The sequence below is a fragment of the Pundamilia nyererei genome, unplaced genomic scaffold (assembly GCF_000239375.1).
Source record: "Pundamilia nyererei isolate P.nyererei 1_Seehausen unplaced genomic scaffold, PunNye1.0 scaffold00151, whole genome shotgun sequence".
Classification (NCBI taxonomy): domain Eukaryota; kingdom Metazoa; phylum Chordata; class Actinopteri; order Cichliformes; family Cichlidae; genus Pundamilia; species Pundamilia nyererei.
Genome location: NW_005187552.1, coordinates 1,100,685 through 1,115,258, shown reverse-complemented (window position 1 = coordinate 1,115,258; position 14,574 = coordinate 1,100,685). Strand labels below are relative to the sequence as shown.

Genomic DNA, 14,574 nt, shown 5'->3' with positions numbered 1-14,574 from the left:
GCCTGTGATTAACCCCTTACATGCCGCTCAAACATAGACAGGTCTCAGACCGTGGTATCGGTCCTCGGTATTGGGGCACTTTTAACGAGTACTTTAGAAAATGTGGTATCGAGGCCGATACCCGATACCGGTATCGGTGCATCCCTAGTAGATGCCAATAACAGCTCGACCCTAAAGGTCAGAGTAAAAACTTTGTATTACCCACAGTGTTTTTTGGATCATCTTCACAACAATATATTGGGCCTTGGCGGACATGAGTACCTAGGTGGGCTAAACATTTGACCAAGGTCAAAGTTGATCTTGAGCGCTAACACTACTCAACACTATTGATTAATATATCATATGATGGGGCACAGAGAGAGCTTATTTTTTCAATATGACGCTCTACAAGGTGACGCCACAGCAGGCTGACATCACCATAAAACATCAAAGTTTAGTATTTATTTACAACAAAACAAACCGGTATACACAACACACTTTGATTCAGCAGCGTAAATACAGACTCTATAAACAGCAGGACTTTGTAGTAAGAGCCAGGCTGCATCCCTACTTCTGAATAGGGATCCTCAGCTTCCTGAGTGCTGGTCATAAACATGCACTCTTTTTGTGATCCTATTGTATCACACAGTTTGCCATTTTACACCTGATTTAACACAGTGGGATATTTCTTATTTTTTTATCTTTTATTTTTAAAGTTTTGTAGAGTGGTGTCCAATTCAGATCGATTTCACTATCCACGAATCTAACCTGTAAAGTGAACTGCTGTGACCCATGTTTCCACTCCATACCAGCAGGAGATATAAACTTGAAGTATTTTAGCAGAAGTTGTCGGAGCTATCTTTTGCTGACGCTGTCCATATTACCACAGTGCTTTCTGTGTCCTCGCTCAGCTGTCAGAATCACAGAAACATCTGTTTTTGCTCTCACTTCACTGCCGATCATCGTGTAGATGCTCTTTCTTTGGTTCATTTATGATAACCTGTCTCAAACCGGAGGCGCGCTTGATTTTAACCATGCGGTCGGAAACACGTCACCTCTGCGTGAAGCCTCGTTCAAACCTGCTCACAGACAGAGAAGGTGCATAAATTTGACTTAGAGGGATCTGTTAAAGAGAGTGAGGTATATTTTAAATAATAAATGGGGGGGAATATTCCTGTTACGTTTGCGATGCGATTTATGGATTCTGGATGTGAAACCGCCTGAAAGTTGACATTAAACCTGTTGGCTCTCTGCTGTTTCAGGATGTGATGCATTATGAACAGTTAAAGGCAGGAGTCATACAGCATAACCTGCTGGTGGACAACCTTATCTATAAGGTAAGTTACATTGTCACTGTGCTCATCAATAATCTGTAACGTTACGTCATTCTGGGATCATTGTAATTTCAAAACGTCCTCTCCGACAGGATGTGAAGCTCACCGCCAGTAATGACGACTACTACTTTGTGTTTGAAGATTTCCTCTATCAGGTAGGCTCTCTTCTCAGTTTACTTACCACACCAGGAGTTGTGTTTCAAAAAATGTTGTGACCTGAGCTCAAATATTAATGAAGTGCTTGCTTGGAACTTGTTACTGTTTAGCATTTCAGCATAGTTAAAACTTTGTATCTGTTGACATGTTTCTAACTTCTATCAACAGAGTTAAAGGCTTGAAACCTGCCCGTGGCCTCCCTTATCAATTTGTTACACTTATTTTGTTGTACAGTTCAGTTGTTTACACTGTTGCAGATTAAACAAAGTCACTGTTGTGTCTTCCATATTCCTGTGAGATAAGAGCTTCTACGTCACCCAGAAACCGATTGCCCCAAACATTAAAACTCGTTTTAGCTAATTGTCACTTAATAGCAACGCTCATCTTTATCTGCCTTACTTGTTCAGCCCAGATGCGGATACGACCTTGTATTAATAGCTTCACTGGCACTCACTGCTCGGTTTCCCTTTAGTGCTCAGCTGATAAACACTTGCATGTACTGGGCAACCGGTTTATTCAGCGACTGTTTGCCCATCATGCTCCCTAATGCTAAACCGACGAACACATAGGTACATGAACAAAGCTACAGTATTCCTGTCAATGTTGACTAATGTTAAACTCACTAGGCACTGAAATAATCCATGTATTGTTGCTCTTGAGCAGCTACGTAAGCAGAAGTTTAGAGTTTTCCAGAAATGTAATGCCATATTATAAAAAAGCCACACAATGAAACACTGTCAGTCTTGGATTAGTCTGCCCAGAGACTGGAACTGAACATTATTGAAGCAGTGTGGCATCATCTCGACAGAGAACAGAACGAAAGGCAGAAACTTCCAAAGAAGAGCTTTGAATGTCCTTCAAGATGTCTCGAGAACTATTCCTGTAGTCTACTTTGTCACAGTCTGGCAGTGGCAGACTGTGTGGATTGACGAAAAGGCTCGCAGACTCCAAGGAACAGGGAACAAAACTTGAATGTTAAGAAAAAGCGAGCCGTTTAATGAGGCAGGTAACAAAGGTACAAACAAAGGGCAAACTGAAGCAAAACTAACATTAACCTAAACTTGGTGAACTAAAAATAAGCATGAAAAAACCCTCAACATGAAACTTGGCCTGGATGCAACAATACCTGAAACATGGAACCATGACGTGAACAACAGACAACCTGACCCCAAACAAAGGAGGACTTAAGTACACAGAGAGATAACAAAGGGATGGGGAACAGGCGGGAACACAGATGGGACATATCAAACCTAATGAGACAACGGGAAACAAAACTAGATGCACTGCACATAGGACAGGGACCTTCACAATAAAACAGGAAACAGCATGGAACTCAGACATTGCAACACAAACTTGGCAACATACAACACATGGCATGAAACATAAATGGTGAGGGAAACTTAGATACAGGGGTAGAAAACACAAGGAATCTAATAAACAAATGAACTTCGCTAACCTAATGAACTTAAACATAAACATCAAAATAAACTAAAACTTAAAACGCTGGGTCCACAGCCCCAGAAACTTGACATACTTAAACAACAAGAAAGCTCAGAGTTCAGGCTGTGTTGAAGAATAAAGTCATACCAAACTCTGTTTTTCCTTCATATACTGTATTTCCATGTATATTTGGAGGTTCAGTAAATCAGTGCAACTATTTCCCTTTTCCATTGTAAGATATAAAGAAGTGAGTGTTGTCTCGAGACATTTGTACAGAACTTTATATGTCTGGAAAAATCCAGATCAGGTCTTTTGGATAAACATATATTCACGTGACATTGTTAAAGCCATTAAATCGACATTTAATACAAAAATGTAACTGTCTTGATTTGAGTTTGGATCTTTTTTTATGCTTCAGTCAAAGACTTTCCACCACAGCACTGTTCTAGTCATACAATGTGACTCCATTGATAAGACTGCTTTATTGTCTGTGTGTAGAAATGGTGAGGGTATGAAAGTTGATTATATAGAAGTCTCAAAAACTCACAAAACTCATATCATCTAATGTGATAGACTTGGCATTAGAGGGTTAAAGATGGCTAAAATGCATTTGAATTAGACCTGAGAAGTAGTCCCACAGTGACATCCCATCAAATAATCTCAAAGGTCAAGCAAACTCACGATTTGCTGCAGTCCTCATCCGCCTTCAGTCTTAAGTTAACTGTACGAATTTCTGGTTTCATCTTTTCTCTAGAGATTATTTTTCCGCGCTGATGTAATTCAGCTTAAGTGGCTAGAGGAAATGAAATTTGTTCGCAGAAATATACAGAAGTTGGACTGTAATGGAAAGATCTCTAACTCATACGGTCCTTTTGTGAAACAAGCAGCCACTTAAGGCTCGGTAACTGCCTGCTTCAGTACATCCTGAAACCCTGACCCCAGATGTTCTGCTTTAATAGATTTCTTACCCAAGAGGAATCAGGGCCACTCAAGGCCATCACCAGCACAGAGCAGATAACAGTATTAACTGCTGTCTGTTTTATCCCCGGTTGTCAGGCGGGGGATACTGTTACATATTAGGAACATATCCTATATACATCCCTCATGAAATTTAAGCATCGCAAACCTTAAATCCACTATCTGATACCATCATTTTTAATCAGTTCATGAAAATGTGTCTGACTCCGTGTGTTTGTCCTCCCAGGTGTTGTTGTGTTTCTCCCGTGACACGGCCGTCCTGGAGCACTTCAAATACAACAGTGCCACACCTCCCAAGTCATACATTCAAGGTGAGATTATTAGCTAAGGACAAATATACACAGTTACGCATCTCTTCATGGCACGAGGCCAGAGGAATGCCCCTTCACACGTATAACATGGGTTCTCATACACCGATGACTTTGCGTGTTAGCTGTGTTTATTTCTTTGAACCTGACCTAAGACGAGTGTGGGATGCAGAGGGGTGAGCATGTCTGTATGGTCAGGAGTCTGTATTTTCCAGGTCATTTGAATAAATGCCATTATTGGAAAAACAAATCAAAACACTGTTAAAAGTATTTTCACTAAAATCCTGGTGATTTTATTTTCAAGAAAGTCAAAATCTCTTTGGTAGCTGCTACAATTTTCTATTTCCATGATAAGCCTTGCATGTGGTTAAAATGACTAAAAGATTAGAAGCTAATGTCATTGCTTGTCTGTCTCACAGGGAAAGTGGGAGATGAGGAGTGTGCTGTTGTTTATCCTCCCAACGGTGAGCTTTAATATTATTTCACATGTTCTGGTAGTGTTATTTCTCTGTTCAGCAATATTTTATGTAACGGGCCAAATATCTATTGAGGGAGTGATTAACTAGAAGAATAAAAAAGTAATAACTGAAAACGGGAATTCAACATATACCTGTAGTAAAGATAACAGCAAGAATTACAAGTGAAAATATGATATAATGTTACAAAATGTACATGTAATAATATGCTAAACAACCCAGCCATGCCTAAATGTATTTTATTACACTTCTTCCTTTAAGTCACTACCTCACTGCAGACTCTGCTCATCTACATGTTAAATTAGAGAAAAGTAAGATGGCTTCGCTAATGAGATTAACTTTCCTATAGCTACCACTCTGCAACTGGTTGCAGAATACACAGTTTCACCTAGCAACCAGTGGTTGTCATGGGTCATGACCGGTCTCTAGGCCTGCATTCAGCCAATGAAATTGTTTTCGCTGCCAGCAGCCACTCACAAATAGCTATTGAATACACACATTTTTCCCTAGTGTCCAGTAGTTGCCACATGGTTGCCAACTGGTCTCTTGGCCTCCCTGTGATTGAGACCTAAGCCGATTATGTTAAGCACTGCAACATGGATCTGCTATTTCCAGCGTATTCCTCCATATTTTGTACAAACTGAGTACAGTGGTCCCTCGTTTATCGTGGGAGTTATGTTCCAAAAATAACCCGCGATAGGTGAAATCCGTGAAGTAGCCAACTTTATTTTTTACAATTATTATAGATGTTTTAAGGCTGTAAAACCCCTCACTACACACTTTATACACTTTTCCTCAAACAGGCATGAACATGTTCACACTTTTCTCACTTGTTTAAACACTCAAAGTTCAAACCTTCTTAGAAAAATATGTCTTACAAAGAATGAAACCAAACACACCTGCAGTTGCCTTTGATGGTGCAAAATGTTTCATCGACATGTGTTGTGTTTGTTGGGGAGAAAACTTACAAACATACAGTGCAGCACTTCAGAGTTACACTGCTAGAGATCGAAGATTTATTTAAATTTGACAAGCTGAACGCATTCTGTACTGGACAGGAGACACAGCATGAGATTGAGTCACAATGGTCTACAGCCAATCAGGACACAGAACACAATGCGCTGTACTACAAAAAAAAGCATCAAAACAAATCTGCGAAACAGCGAGACCGCGAATGGTGAACCGCGTTATAGAGAGAGACCACTGTAGTGTGTTTAGGAGTTTACCAGTGATGTGTTCATCAGTTTTTGTGTTTTTTTACTGTTTGTGTTATTAGGAACTGAAGTGAAATACAAAGTACTTTTGGATGTTTAAACTTCCTTATATACTTTGTCAGTGTTCTACATTCTGGCAACGGTGTGTACTCTTATTTAGTATGGCAGCTAGGCTCACATTGCCCTGATCTCTAACCTATAAATCCATGAAAATAAAGACGATTGGCGCCATTTGTTTATCAAACCATCCCTATATAGTTTAATATTATCATCACCGAATGCTTTTCTTCACATTAGATTGAAAATCTTATATCATCACAGGCGGTATGGGGGCAGAAGCACAGCATTTACACAATTATTCACACATTCAGACAAAAAAAGTTTACCTGGAGTCTAAAGTCAATATGGCTTGTCACGCTGAAAACCTAACTGATGTTCATGTGTAAGAAATTTACTGACTTGCATATCTTTTTTGAACAGGTGTGATTCCTTTTCATGGCTTTTCAATGTATGGTGAGTATGTTTGTGATTATGAGCGGCACTCTTGCTGCTTTTTCCAGAAGTGAGACAGTATAAGCAGGATGTGACAGGGAGTGTGTATTTGAATTTCTCCCACAGTTGCGCCTTTGTGTTTCTTGTACAATGAGCCTTCCAAACTGTACAACGTATTCAGGGAAATGTACATCCGATACTTCTTCAGACTGCACTCCATTTCCTCCCACGCCTCGGTAAGATTTTGTGTTTGCTAAAAGTCAACATCCAAACGTTCTCTTCTTCTGTCTTCATGCGTGTACTTGATGTGGTTTCTCGTGTGCTCCTGCAGGGTATACTGTCTTTGTGCCTGCAGTTCGAGCGGCTGCTTCAGACCCACCTGCCGCAGCTCTTCTACCACCTGCGACAGATTGGGGTGCAGCCGTGAGTAGCACACTCCACACTGTGGTCCAGTGTATCTCACCAGGAACATGCGGCTAGCAGTGCTATTGAATAATTAGCTTAGAATAACTTCCTGTCCAATCAATCCCCGCTGTATCCAGTCCAAAACCAGTTTAAAAGTGTGCTTGGGATCATTGTCCCATTGGTTAGTTTTAACGATCTAGTGGTTGCCTGTCCTCTTCTTTCATTATGCCATCCACTTTGTGCAATATACCAGTACCGCTAGCAGCAGAACAGCGCCGAAGCATTGTGTTACCACCACCATGCTTGACAGTTGCTGCAGTCTTCTCACCTTTACTCTTTCAAACATACTTCTTGTCAAACATACATCGTGTTGTGGCTAATTGTTTGTGTAGCTCAGGGGGTAGAGCTGATCATCTGCTAGTTGGAATGTCGGTGGTTTGATCCCTGGCTGCTAGTGTCTGCATGCCAAATATCCTTGGGCAATATCCACAAATCATCCATCGGAGTGTGAATGTTAGAAGCACTTATGTAGAAAAAGCTTTGAAAAAAGTGCTTGTGTGAATGGGTGAATAAGGCAAGTTTTTTAAAGTGCTTTGAGAAAGAGTAGAAAAGCGCTATATAAGAAGCAGTCCGTTTACTAAATAGCTCAATCTTTGTCTTGTCTGAGCATAACATTTTCCTCCAGAAGGCAACTGACTTGTCCAGCTGCAAATTTCAATCAAGTTTGAAGCTTCTTTTTTATGGCGTTATTTTTGTGCCACTATTCTGAGCGCACGTAAAAAAAAATTGAGCGCACGTAAAAACATAATTTGCAGGGGCAAGTGTTGCATTTTGAGGAGAAATTTATTTTGAGCAAAGAAAAGCTACATTTGAGTGAACAAAATTCATTGCTGCTTGCAAAAAATGTGTTTCAGTGTTTGCTATTATCCACACACACACACACACACAACTGCAGCCCCTCTCGCTCAGTTTTTGCATTTGCGCTTGCTCGCAATGTGTTGCTTGCGCTCTCAGCATTTCTGCCCGTGCGCGTTCAACTCTTTCTGTACACCGTTATATTTGTGCCACAAAACCAGCCAATCACAGACTTGGATGCAAAAAAATCCAATTGCCTGTTTTGGTCTCCAATCAGCTCGAAATTACAAAATGCAATATCCCAGAATTCATTTCGTCCAAAAAAACTCAAACGAGGCAGTGGCGGAGGAACACAGAGTGGCAGAGTTTGAAATATTACTCTGTCTGGGTCACAAAATAAACTTTTAAGATATTTTCATGCGAGAATGGTGCTGTGTAAACTTCAAATATCTGCTCGTTTATCAAGACATCACATGTTTGCAGTATTTGCCATACTTTTTTGGTGGGTACCCTCTGAGTCCTCGAGGAGATAAAACTGGTCACACTGTGGACAGGAATGCTGGTGTGCCAGCATTTTCCAGTTCATGGCAGGCTTGACCTTTGGTGGTTCCTGGGTTGTTCCTGAACATCCTGACCAATTTCTTCATCTGAGGATTACACTTTTGGTCTTCTTCCAGACCTACATCAGAAAAACTTGTACTTGAACTCAGAAAAACCTGTTTGAACTGATGATCTTGGAATCCGCAGTTGTTTAGAAATCCAACAGACTTTCGCAAATTGTGTAAATCTACCATTGTCTTTCTTGGATCTCCATAGAGTTATTGCACTTACCCAATGTTCTGAGTATTGGTCAATTCAATGAGTGCTGTCCAATAAATCCTTTTGATATTGCAAAGAGAAACTACCAGTTGTAGTCAGTCAAGATTACTCATGAGAAGTTAACAGACCTTGTCAAGTTAAGATACTCTTGAACCTTAAGCACCACTTATGAAAAGTTAAGTGAGTGTATGAAGTATATATTTAAGCCAATATCTGTACTATTGACCCTGTGAGAATTAGAGTGCATCCAGTTCTTGTTTTTTTAAGTTGTTAAAGATGTATACTGTACAATCACCTTGGAAAAGAAATAATGCAAAGAAATCCTTAAAATCTCCAAATTAACATGACATTCATGCTCACAATCATTGTATTTAAACTTCATGCATTCAGTCATAGTTGCTTTATGAAGTATGACAACTGGCATTAAAAGATGGAGCATCACATTTAATTTTCCCCACTTAGCCTGAAAAGCTCGAGGTATTGTTGTCACCATGCCGGCTGGTTGGGTCGGCACTGGGCGATGTGAACATGATAGTATAAGACTGAAACAACATAGGATTTTCAAATGAAGTGGATCTACTAAAAATCTCAGGTAAGTTCAAATGTCTATGACATTGATCTTGAGATCAAGGTCAGAGGTCAAGTTGAATGAAAATCTTGCATTGGTTAAGGTATGCAGCTAAAATACTAGTAATGCGTCTTTTCATTTTATGACCACCCAGCAAAAATGGCTTCAAAAAAGGGTTTCATTTACAAACAACCCAGCACTTTAGGATGGAAAAAAGGAGTCTGAGATTTGGCTGTGCTGGCCCACAGAATATCTAATCTGTGCAAATTTAAACACAGGATCTAAAAAGCTTTTTAAGGTTTATTATGACAATGTTGGTTTAGTAGATTTAACAAATGGAGGGTGAATGGGTGGATGGATGATTTTCTCTATACATTCAGATAAGGACAAACAGTTGCAATTAAGGACGAAACCAAATCACAGTGCTACTGAAACGTTAACACATGGCTCTGGTGTAACACAACCATACATGTGAGTGATGAAATATCTATTTAGACCTCATGGTAATTACATATAAGGTTAAACAGTCTTCTTAATGTAAAGAGTCTTTGTTCTCAGCCTGGTGGTGAGGAGGTAAAAGCCTACTAGGCCAAAGGGGTGGAGTCATAAAGACTCCTGGGTATTTCCAACAGATTGACAGGATATGATGTATACTGGTGTGGGGAAGTTGGAAAGGGGTTTTAACAGTATATGTAATAACTATTCTGATTAGTCACTCCAGGCACTTGGGTTTCAGTGTTATTTCCATGGCAATATAACATAAAAAAAACTATAATTCTTACCATCACAAAAAGTGATAGTGTTTTTAGTGGTTTTTCTTTATTATGATTTTAGTATTTATTATTCCTGGTTCTTACGTAGACATTTTCCTTTGAATTGATATAGTAAATAAAGTCACTAAGGCTCATATGCACCTCATTAACCTCTACAGAGACCTGGTAATTGTCTTCTAGAGCTTGTACTTCCATGAGATTTATGCCATTTACAGATTGTACTGCCAGGAGGCTGAGTGGTAGCTCTGGCGGCCACCGGTTTTTTGGTTGTTGTTTTTTTTGGTCTAGTATTCTTGTCTGTTCCTGTTTAGGCCATCAACATTCGATGTTTGCCTATTCGTATGGTATAAAGACTTATAGTTATCAGCTGCTCCCATCTAGTGTTGAATTACTGGAACTACAGTCTTAGTACTGATTCAGGGATCCTTTAAAAATCACTTACGATTAGTATGGTACAAGATGCTGGTATTTTACCCCGAGTTGCTTGCTAATATGACACATTTGCACAACTGTAGCCATAAAATCAGTTTACAAACAGATGTTTTTGTCTCTAGGTTGCGTCTAGCCTTTAAGTGGATGGTACGGGCCTTTTCTGGCTACCTTTCCACCGATCAGCTGCTTCTTCTTTGGGATCGAATCCTTGGATATGATTCACTGGAGGTAGTTGCAGGTAAACAACAGTAACATGCTTGTCTCGTCTTTTTTTTTTAATTGTAATGCCCTCCATGCTTGAGTCTGATTAGTTCTTCCTATCCAACTCCCATCCTTCTATTCCAGTTCTAGCAGCTGCTGTGTTTGCCTTCCGAGCCGAGAACCTGATGGAAGTGACGTCGCTGGCTTCAGCCGAGGTACATGTGTCTGTTATATTTGACTTGTACTTGTGTGTGTGCATTTGAAACTTTTGACTTCAGTCCCTCTCCCTGTCCTCCTCACATACTCCTGGAAGGCTGTAAATAGCCTCTGATGATCATTCAGTACCAGTAACCCAGTCATCTGAATGCAGATGTCTGTAAAAACCCCGACACTTAAGAACCCTCTTACCCCGCCCTGTGCACAGCACACCAACTTCTTCATCCAAATCCCAGCAGCGCTTAAAAGGAGATTTTGTCATTAATTTCAATTATTGCTGGAGGTCTTGTAACAAAAGATCAGCTGCAGAATCATCATCACAGCTTTGAATTAGTCAAATAAACAGCTAAAAGATGAAGAAGTGCAGCCTGCGGTGACTCCTGCACTGTCGCTCGTGTTACACTAAATGCAGGTCTTTAGCATGTTTGTACTGTACGCTCCGTCCGCTCCCGAAACCAGGAGCAGACCATACAGTGACTCCCCTCCCTCCATCCACCCTCCCTCCAAGGGGTGAGGCTGGGGTTAAACTATAATATGATGCATGAGACCGGCACTATTTGCTTGCTCATTTACCACCTGCCCCAGTAGAGACAAGATATCATAACACACTGCTCCTTATATTATATATTTAGAACCTTGGGGCCTGCATTGAAATGGTAAACCTTCTCTCTAAACATGATATGCTCCCTAAATTTAATCTCTCACTGACTCTCAAAAGGACAGGGTGGGGAACGGTGTACTCTTAAGCAAGGATTGTCGGTTCCCAAGGATCCTGCGTCATCATTATTATGCGTGTCGGATCTGTGTGGTTGCATTTTTTTGTCTGTTGAGAAGTGGGGCGGGGGAGAGGGTGTGCTTCACACAGGTGAGATGGGGAATGAGGTCAGAATTCTTATTTGTGTTTTCTTTGACAAACTCACTGCAGGCTGTCCTCGCTGACCTTTCAACTCTGAAGGTCATGCCGCTCATCCAGGTCTTTCTGTTTGCCACGGCCATGTGAGGAACGCTGACACGGCAGCACGGGCCGTGTTACGCGCATACCATCGCCGGGAGGGATAAAGTGCCACTTAGCTACAACGCCACACCCGCACCGACATGATTAACGGTCCGATAAACAGACGGTTCAATTCCACACCGCATCTCGCACCGCATCCCAAGGAGAAAGTCGAAGCCACCTTTAGCACATAAACTGTAAATATCGTGTTATGAGATGCTGTACAGTATATAAGCATAGACTACAAGCTAGTAAAAGGCTAAGCTGGCCTCCTTAAGCCATATGCTCTGCAGGGAAGAAGACACGCACACACTCGCAGGCAGCAGCGGTTGGATCAGCTCATTAGTAGACGTGTTGCACGAAGCAGCGATTGTATTGCGAGAGAGAATAACAGTAACGTCTTCAAGCTTGGCTAATGAAACGTTAATTAGCGCATGCAATTTATTCCGCTCTGTGGCTCCTGCTTGTTACGACGCTATTAAATAATGCCGATGCAGATGAACGAGGAGACCGGGACGCCCCCAGTCTGCACCAGCATGTTGAAAGAAAGCCACAAACTGAATTACGCTGTTGCTCATATATACAGTAATTAGAAGCTGCTGCGTACGTACATGGTTTATTGTATAAGGAAGGAAATGCAAATCACTGCACCCTTAAGAGACGTTTAGCGCCTTCAGTGCCAGTATTTAATTTACACCATTGTCTGTGCTTTATTATTGTATTTAAATTTTAAATAATGTATTTAATTCCTGAATGTATTCAATTATTTATGCAGTTTTTTTTTTAATTCAGTCAAATCCATTTTTGTCTGTACTTGGGTCAAAGTATTCTCTGCCAGTCAGTGTCAAGATCGTGTTTTTGGTGGTTTTTCTGCACCAGTTTTCAAATAAAATCTAATTTTGGTGAGTTTCTTCCTCTGTGATCCTGTAAAGTCGTGAATTATGTCGACCTCTGTGGGGTTCCTGCTTCTTTGGGACCAGTTATTTGGACATGCCGTACTGTAATCTGGACTCTCACCATAAGTCATTTGCAGAGAAGGCAGAATGGGAAAGTGACCAGGAAGCAGCACCGAGGGACCCGGTTGCTCTCCCTCCTCCTACATGCGGCATCTGCTCCATTTCTCCTTGGTCGCTGGCTACTCTCCTCCCCTCTCCCTCCCTCCGCAGGCTCGTATCGAATTATGCTGTTCTTCTCTTTCGTCTGCTGCTCTCCGCTGCATCTGCCACCTGTTTACTAGGACTCCCACGGCTCACTCTTTTATCAGCCGTTACACCTCCTTTGGCCTCCTGCAAGTCTGTTACTCTTGACGAGCATCACCTGCTGCTGTAGCTCGCTCACGCAGCAGTTCCTCCTGGTGGCTGAAGTGTTTCATTGCAGGGCGGCGTGCCTTGTGTCCGTCAACACCGAGGCTGGCCGCCGCTGAAAGATTTCTTGTTGAGAGCCGTATCAAGTACAGTGGGCTTAATAAGTGTTTGGACAGCAGCATGAATTGGCTCTGCGCTCTTGTTACTGCTGATATGAAATGACTAAACATTTATGGGGTTAGAGTTTTAGGCCATGGCCGCTAAAACAGCCTGCCTTACATTCCACTGTGCTAGACCGCTTGGATTACAATTCCATACAATAAAAATCTTATTTATAAGCCTGATGGAAGGTAAAATGCATGTCACAGTTTTCTGACAACAAAAAGAGGAATGAGCGTAAAATCAACCAGCAATGAAAGCGTATGATATGCAGAAGCATGTCATTCTGAGTAAATGTGGAAATAGTATACTGGGAAAAATAACATGGAATAATAAAGGTCTAATTTTTTGTTACAATCCATCTTTTGCGACAGATAAAGTTTTTTATGAGTGCTTTTGTTGCGCTCGCTTTCACCAGCCAGGTTTTTGGGTGAAAATACTCGTGAATAAGACGGGGTTTTGTTCTCAGCATATCTATACCCATACATCTCCAAAAACGATTGAAACTCCCCAGGAGTGGCCGGCCAGCCAGAACACAGAACGGCATCTAAAGAACTGCAGGCCTCGCTTGCCTCAGTTAAGTTCAGAGTTCATGATTCATCAATAAGAAAGAGACTGGGCAAAAATGGCATCTATGGGAGAGAATCAAGGGGGAAACCATTGCTGACCACAAAGGCTCATCTCACATTTACCAAAAAACATCCTGATGATCTCAGAGACTTTTGGGGAAATATTCTGTGGACTGATGAGACAAAAGTTAAACTTTTAGAAAGTCTGGGTCCTGTTACATCTAGCACAGAAATAGCGCAGCATTTCATTAAAAGAACATAACACCCTAACAGTTAAACATGGTGGTAATGTGATGGTCTAGACCTGCTTTGTTGCTTCATGTCAGCTTGTAGTTCTTACTGCCAAGTTTAAGGGTAATTACTTTTTCACACAAAGCTGGGTAGGTTTGGATAATTTTCCTTTAATAAATAGGATCATCATCAGGTATTTTTCTTTGTATGATATTAAAATATGTTTGATGATCTGAATCATATAAATGTGACAAATATGAGAAAAAAAACCCCAAATACTTTATACCAGTGCGTTTTCTAAAATTGAACCTTTACTTGTTCATCTTAAACTCTTGCATGGGATTATCAGGGTGCTTTTATATACTCTCTGTGGGAAAAGTACATTAAAAAGCAAATACAAACTCAATTTAAATCAACTTTTGGTTGGTTCACGTTGGTCAATGGAGTGTCTCCAGTCAATAAAGATGAATAAATGAAATGCTTCTGTTACAATATTTAGTTTTGCAGTACATTTTTGTGGATATGAATGTAGAAATGCCCGAAACAGAAGTAGCAGCCACTTTCCTCTCAGTAAAGCACCGAGTTTACTCGTAATAAACCCAGTATAATCCCTTAACGTCGCTTTGTTTCCCGCGCTAAACATCCTCAAAAGAGACAAAAAAGATGCCATG

General features: G+C 40.8%; 1 protein-coding gene across 2 annotated transcripts in view; it reads left to right on the top strand.

The window, feature by feature from the left end:
* Positions 1-12,540, top strand: part of tbc1d19 (TBC1 domain family, member 19) — a 29,329-nt gene extending 16,789 nt beyond the window's left edge. For both annotated transcript variants that reach the window (XM_005744920.2, XM_005744919.2), the window contains 10 exons: positions 1,242-1,316; positions 1,406-1,468; positions 4,114-4,198; positions 4,615-4,659; positions 6,366-6,398; positions 6,504-6,613; positions 6,709-6,800; positions 10,352-10,467; positions 10,575-10,645; positions 11,572-12,540. In XM_005744920.2, coding sequence (XP_005744977.1) covers positions 1,242-1,316; positions 1,406-1,468; positions 4,114-4,198; positions 4,615-4,659; positions 6,366-6,398; positions 6,504-6,613; positions 6,709-6,800; positions 10,352-10,467; positions 10,575-10,645; positions 11,572-11,646 — 765 coding nt within the window. In that variant the 3' untranslated portion in view covers positions 11,647-12,540. The remainder of the gene's footprint in view (positions 1-1,241; positions 1,317-1,405; positions 1,469-4,113; positions 4,199-4,614; positions 4,660-6,365; positions 6,399-6,503; positions 6,614-6,708; positions 6,801-10,351; positions 10,468-10,574; positions 10,646-11,571) is intronic.
* Positions 12,541-14,574: the final 2,034 nt, after the last annotated feature.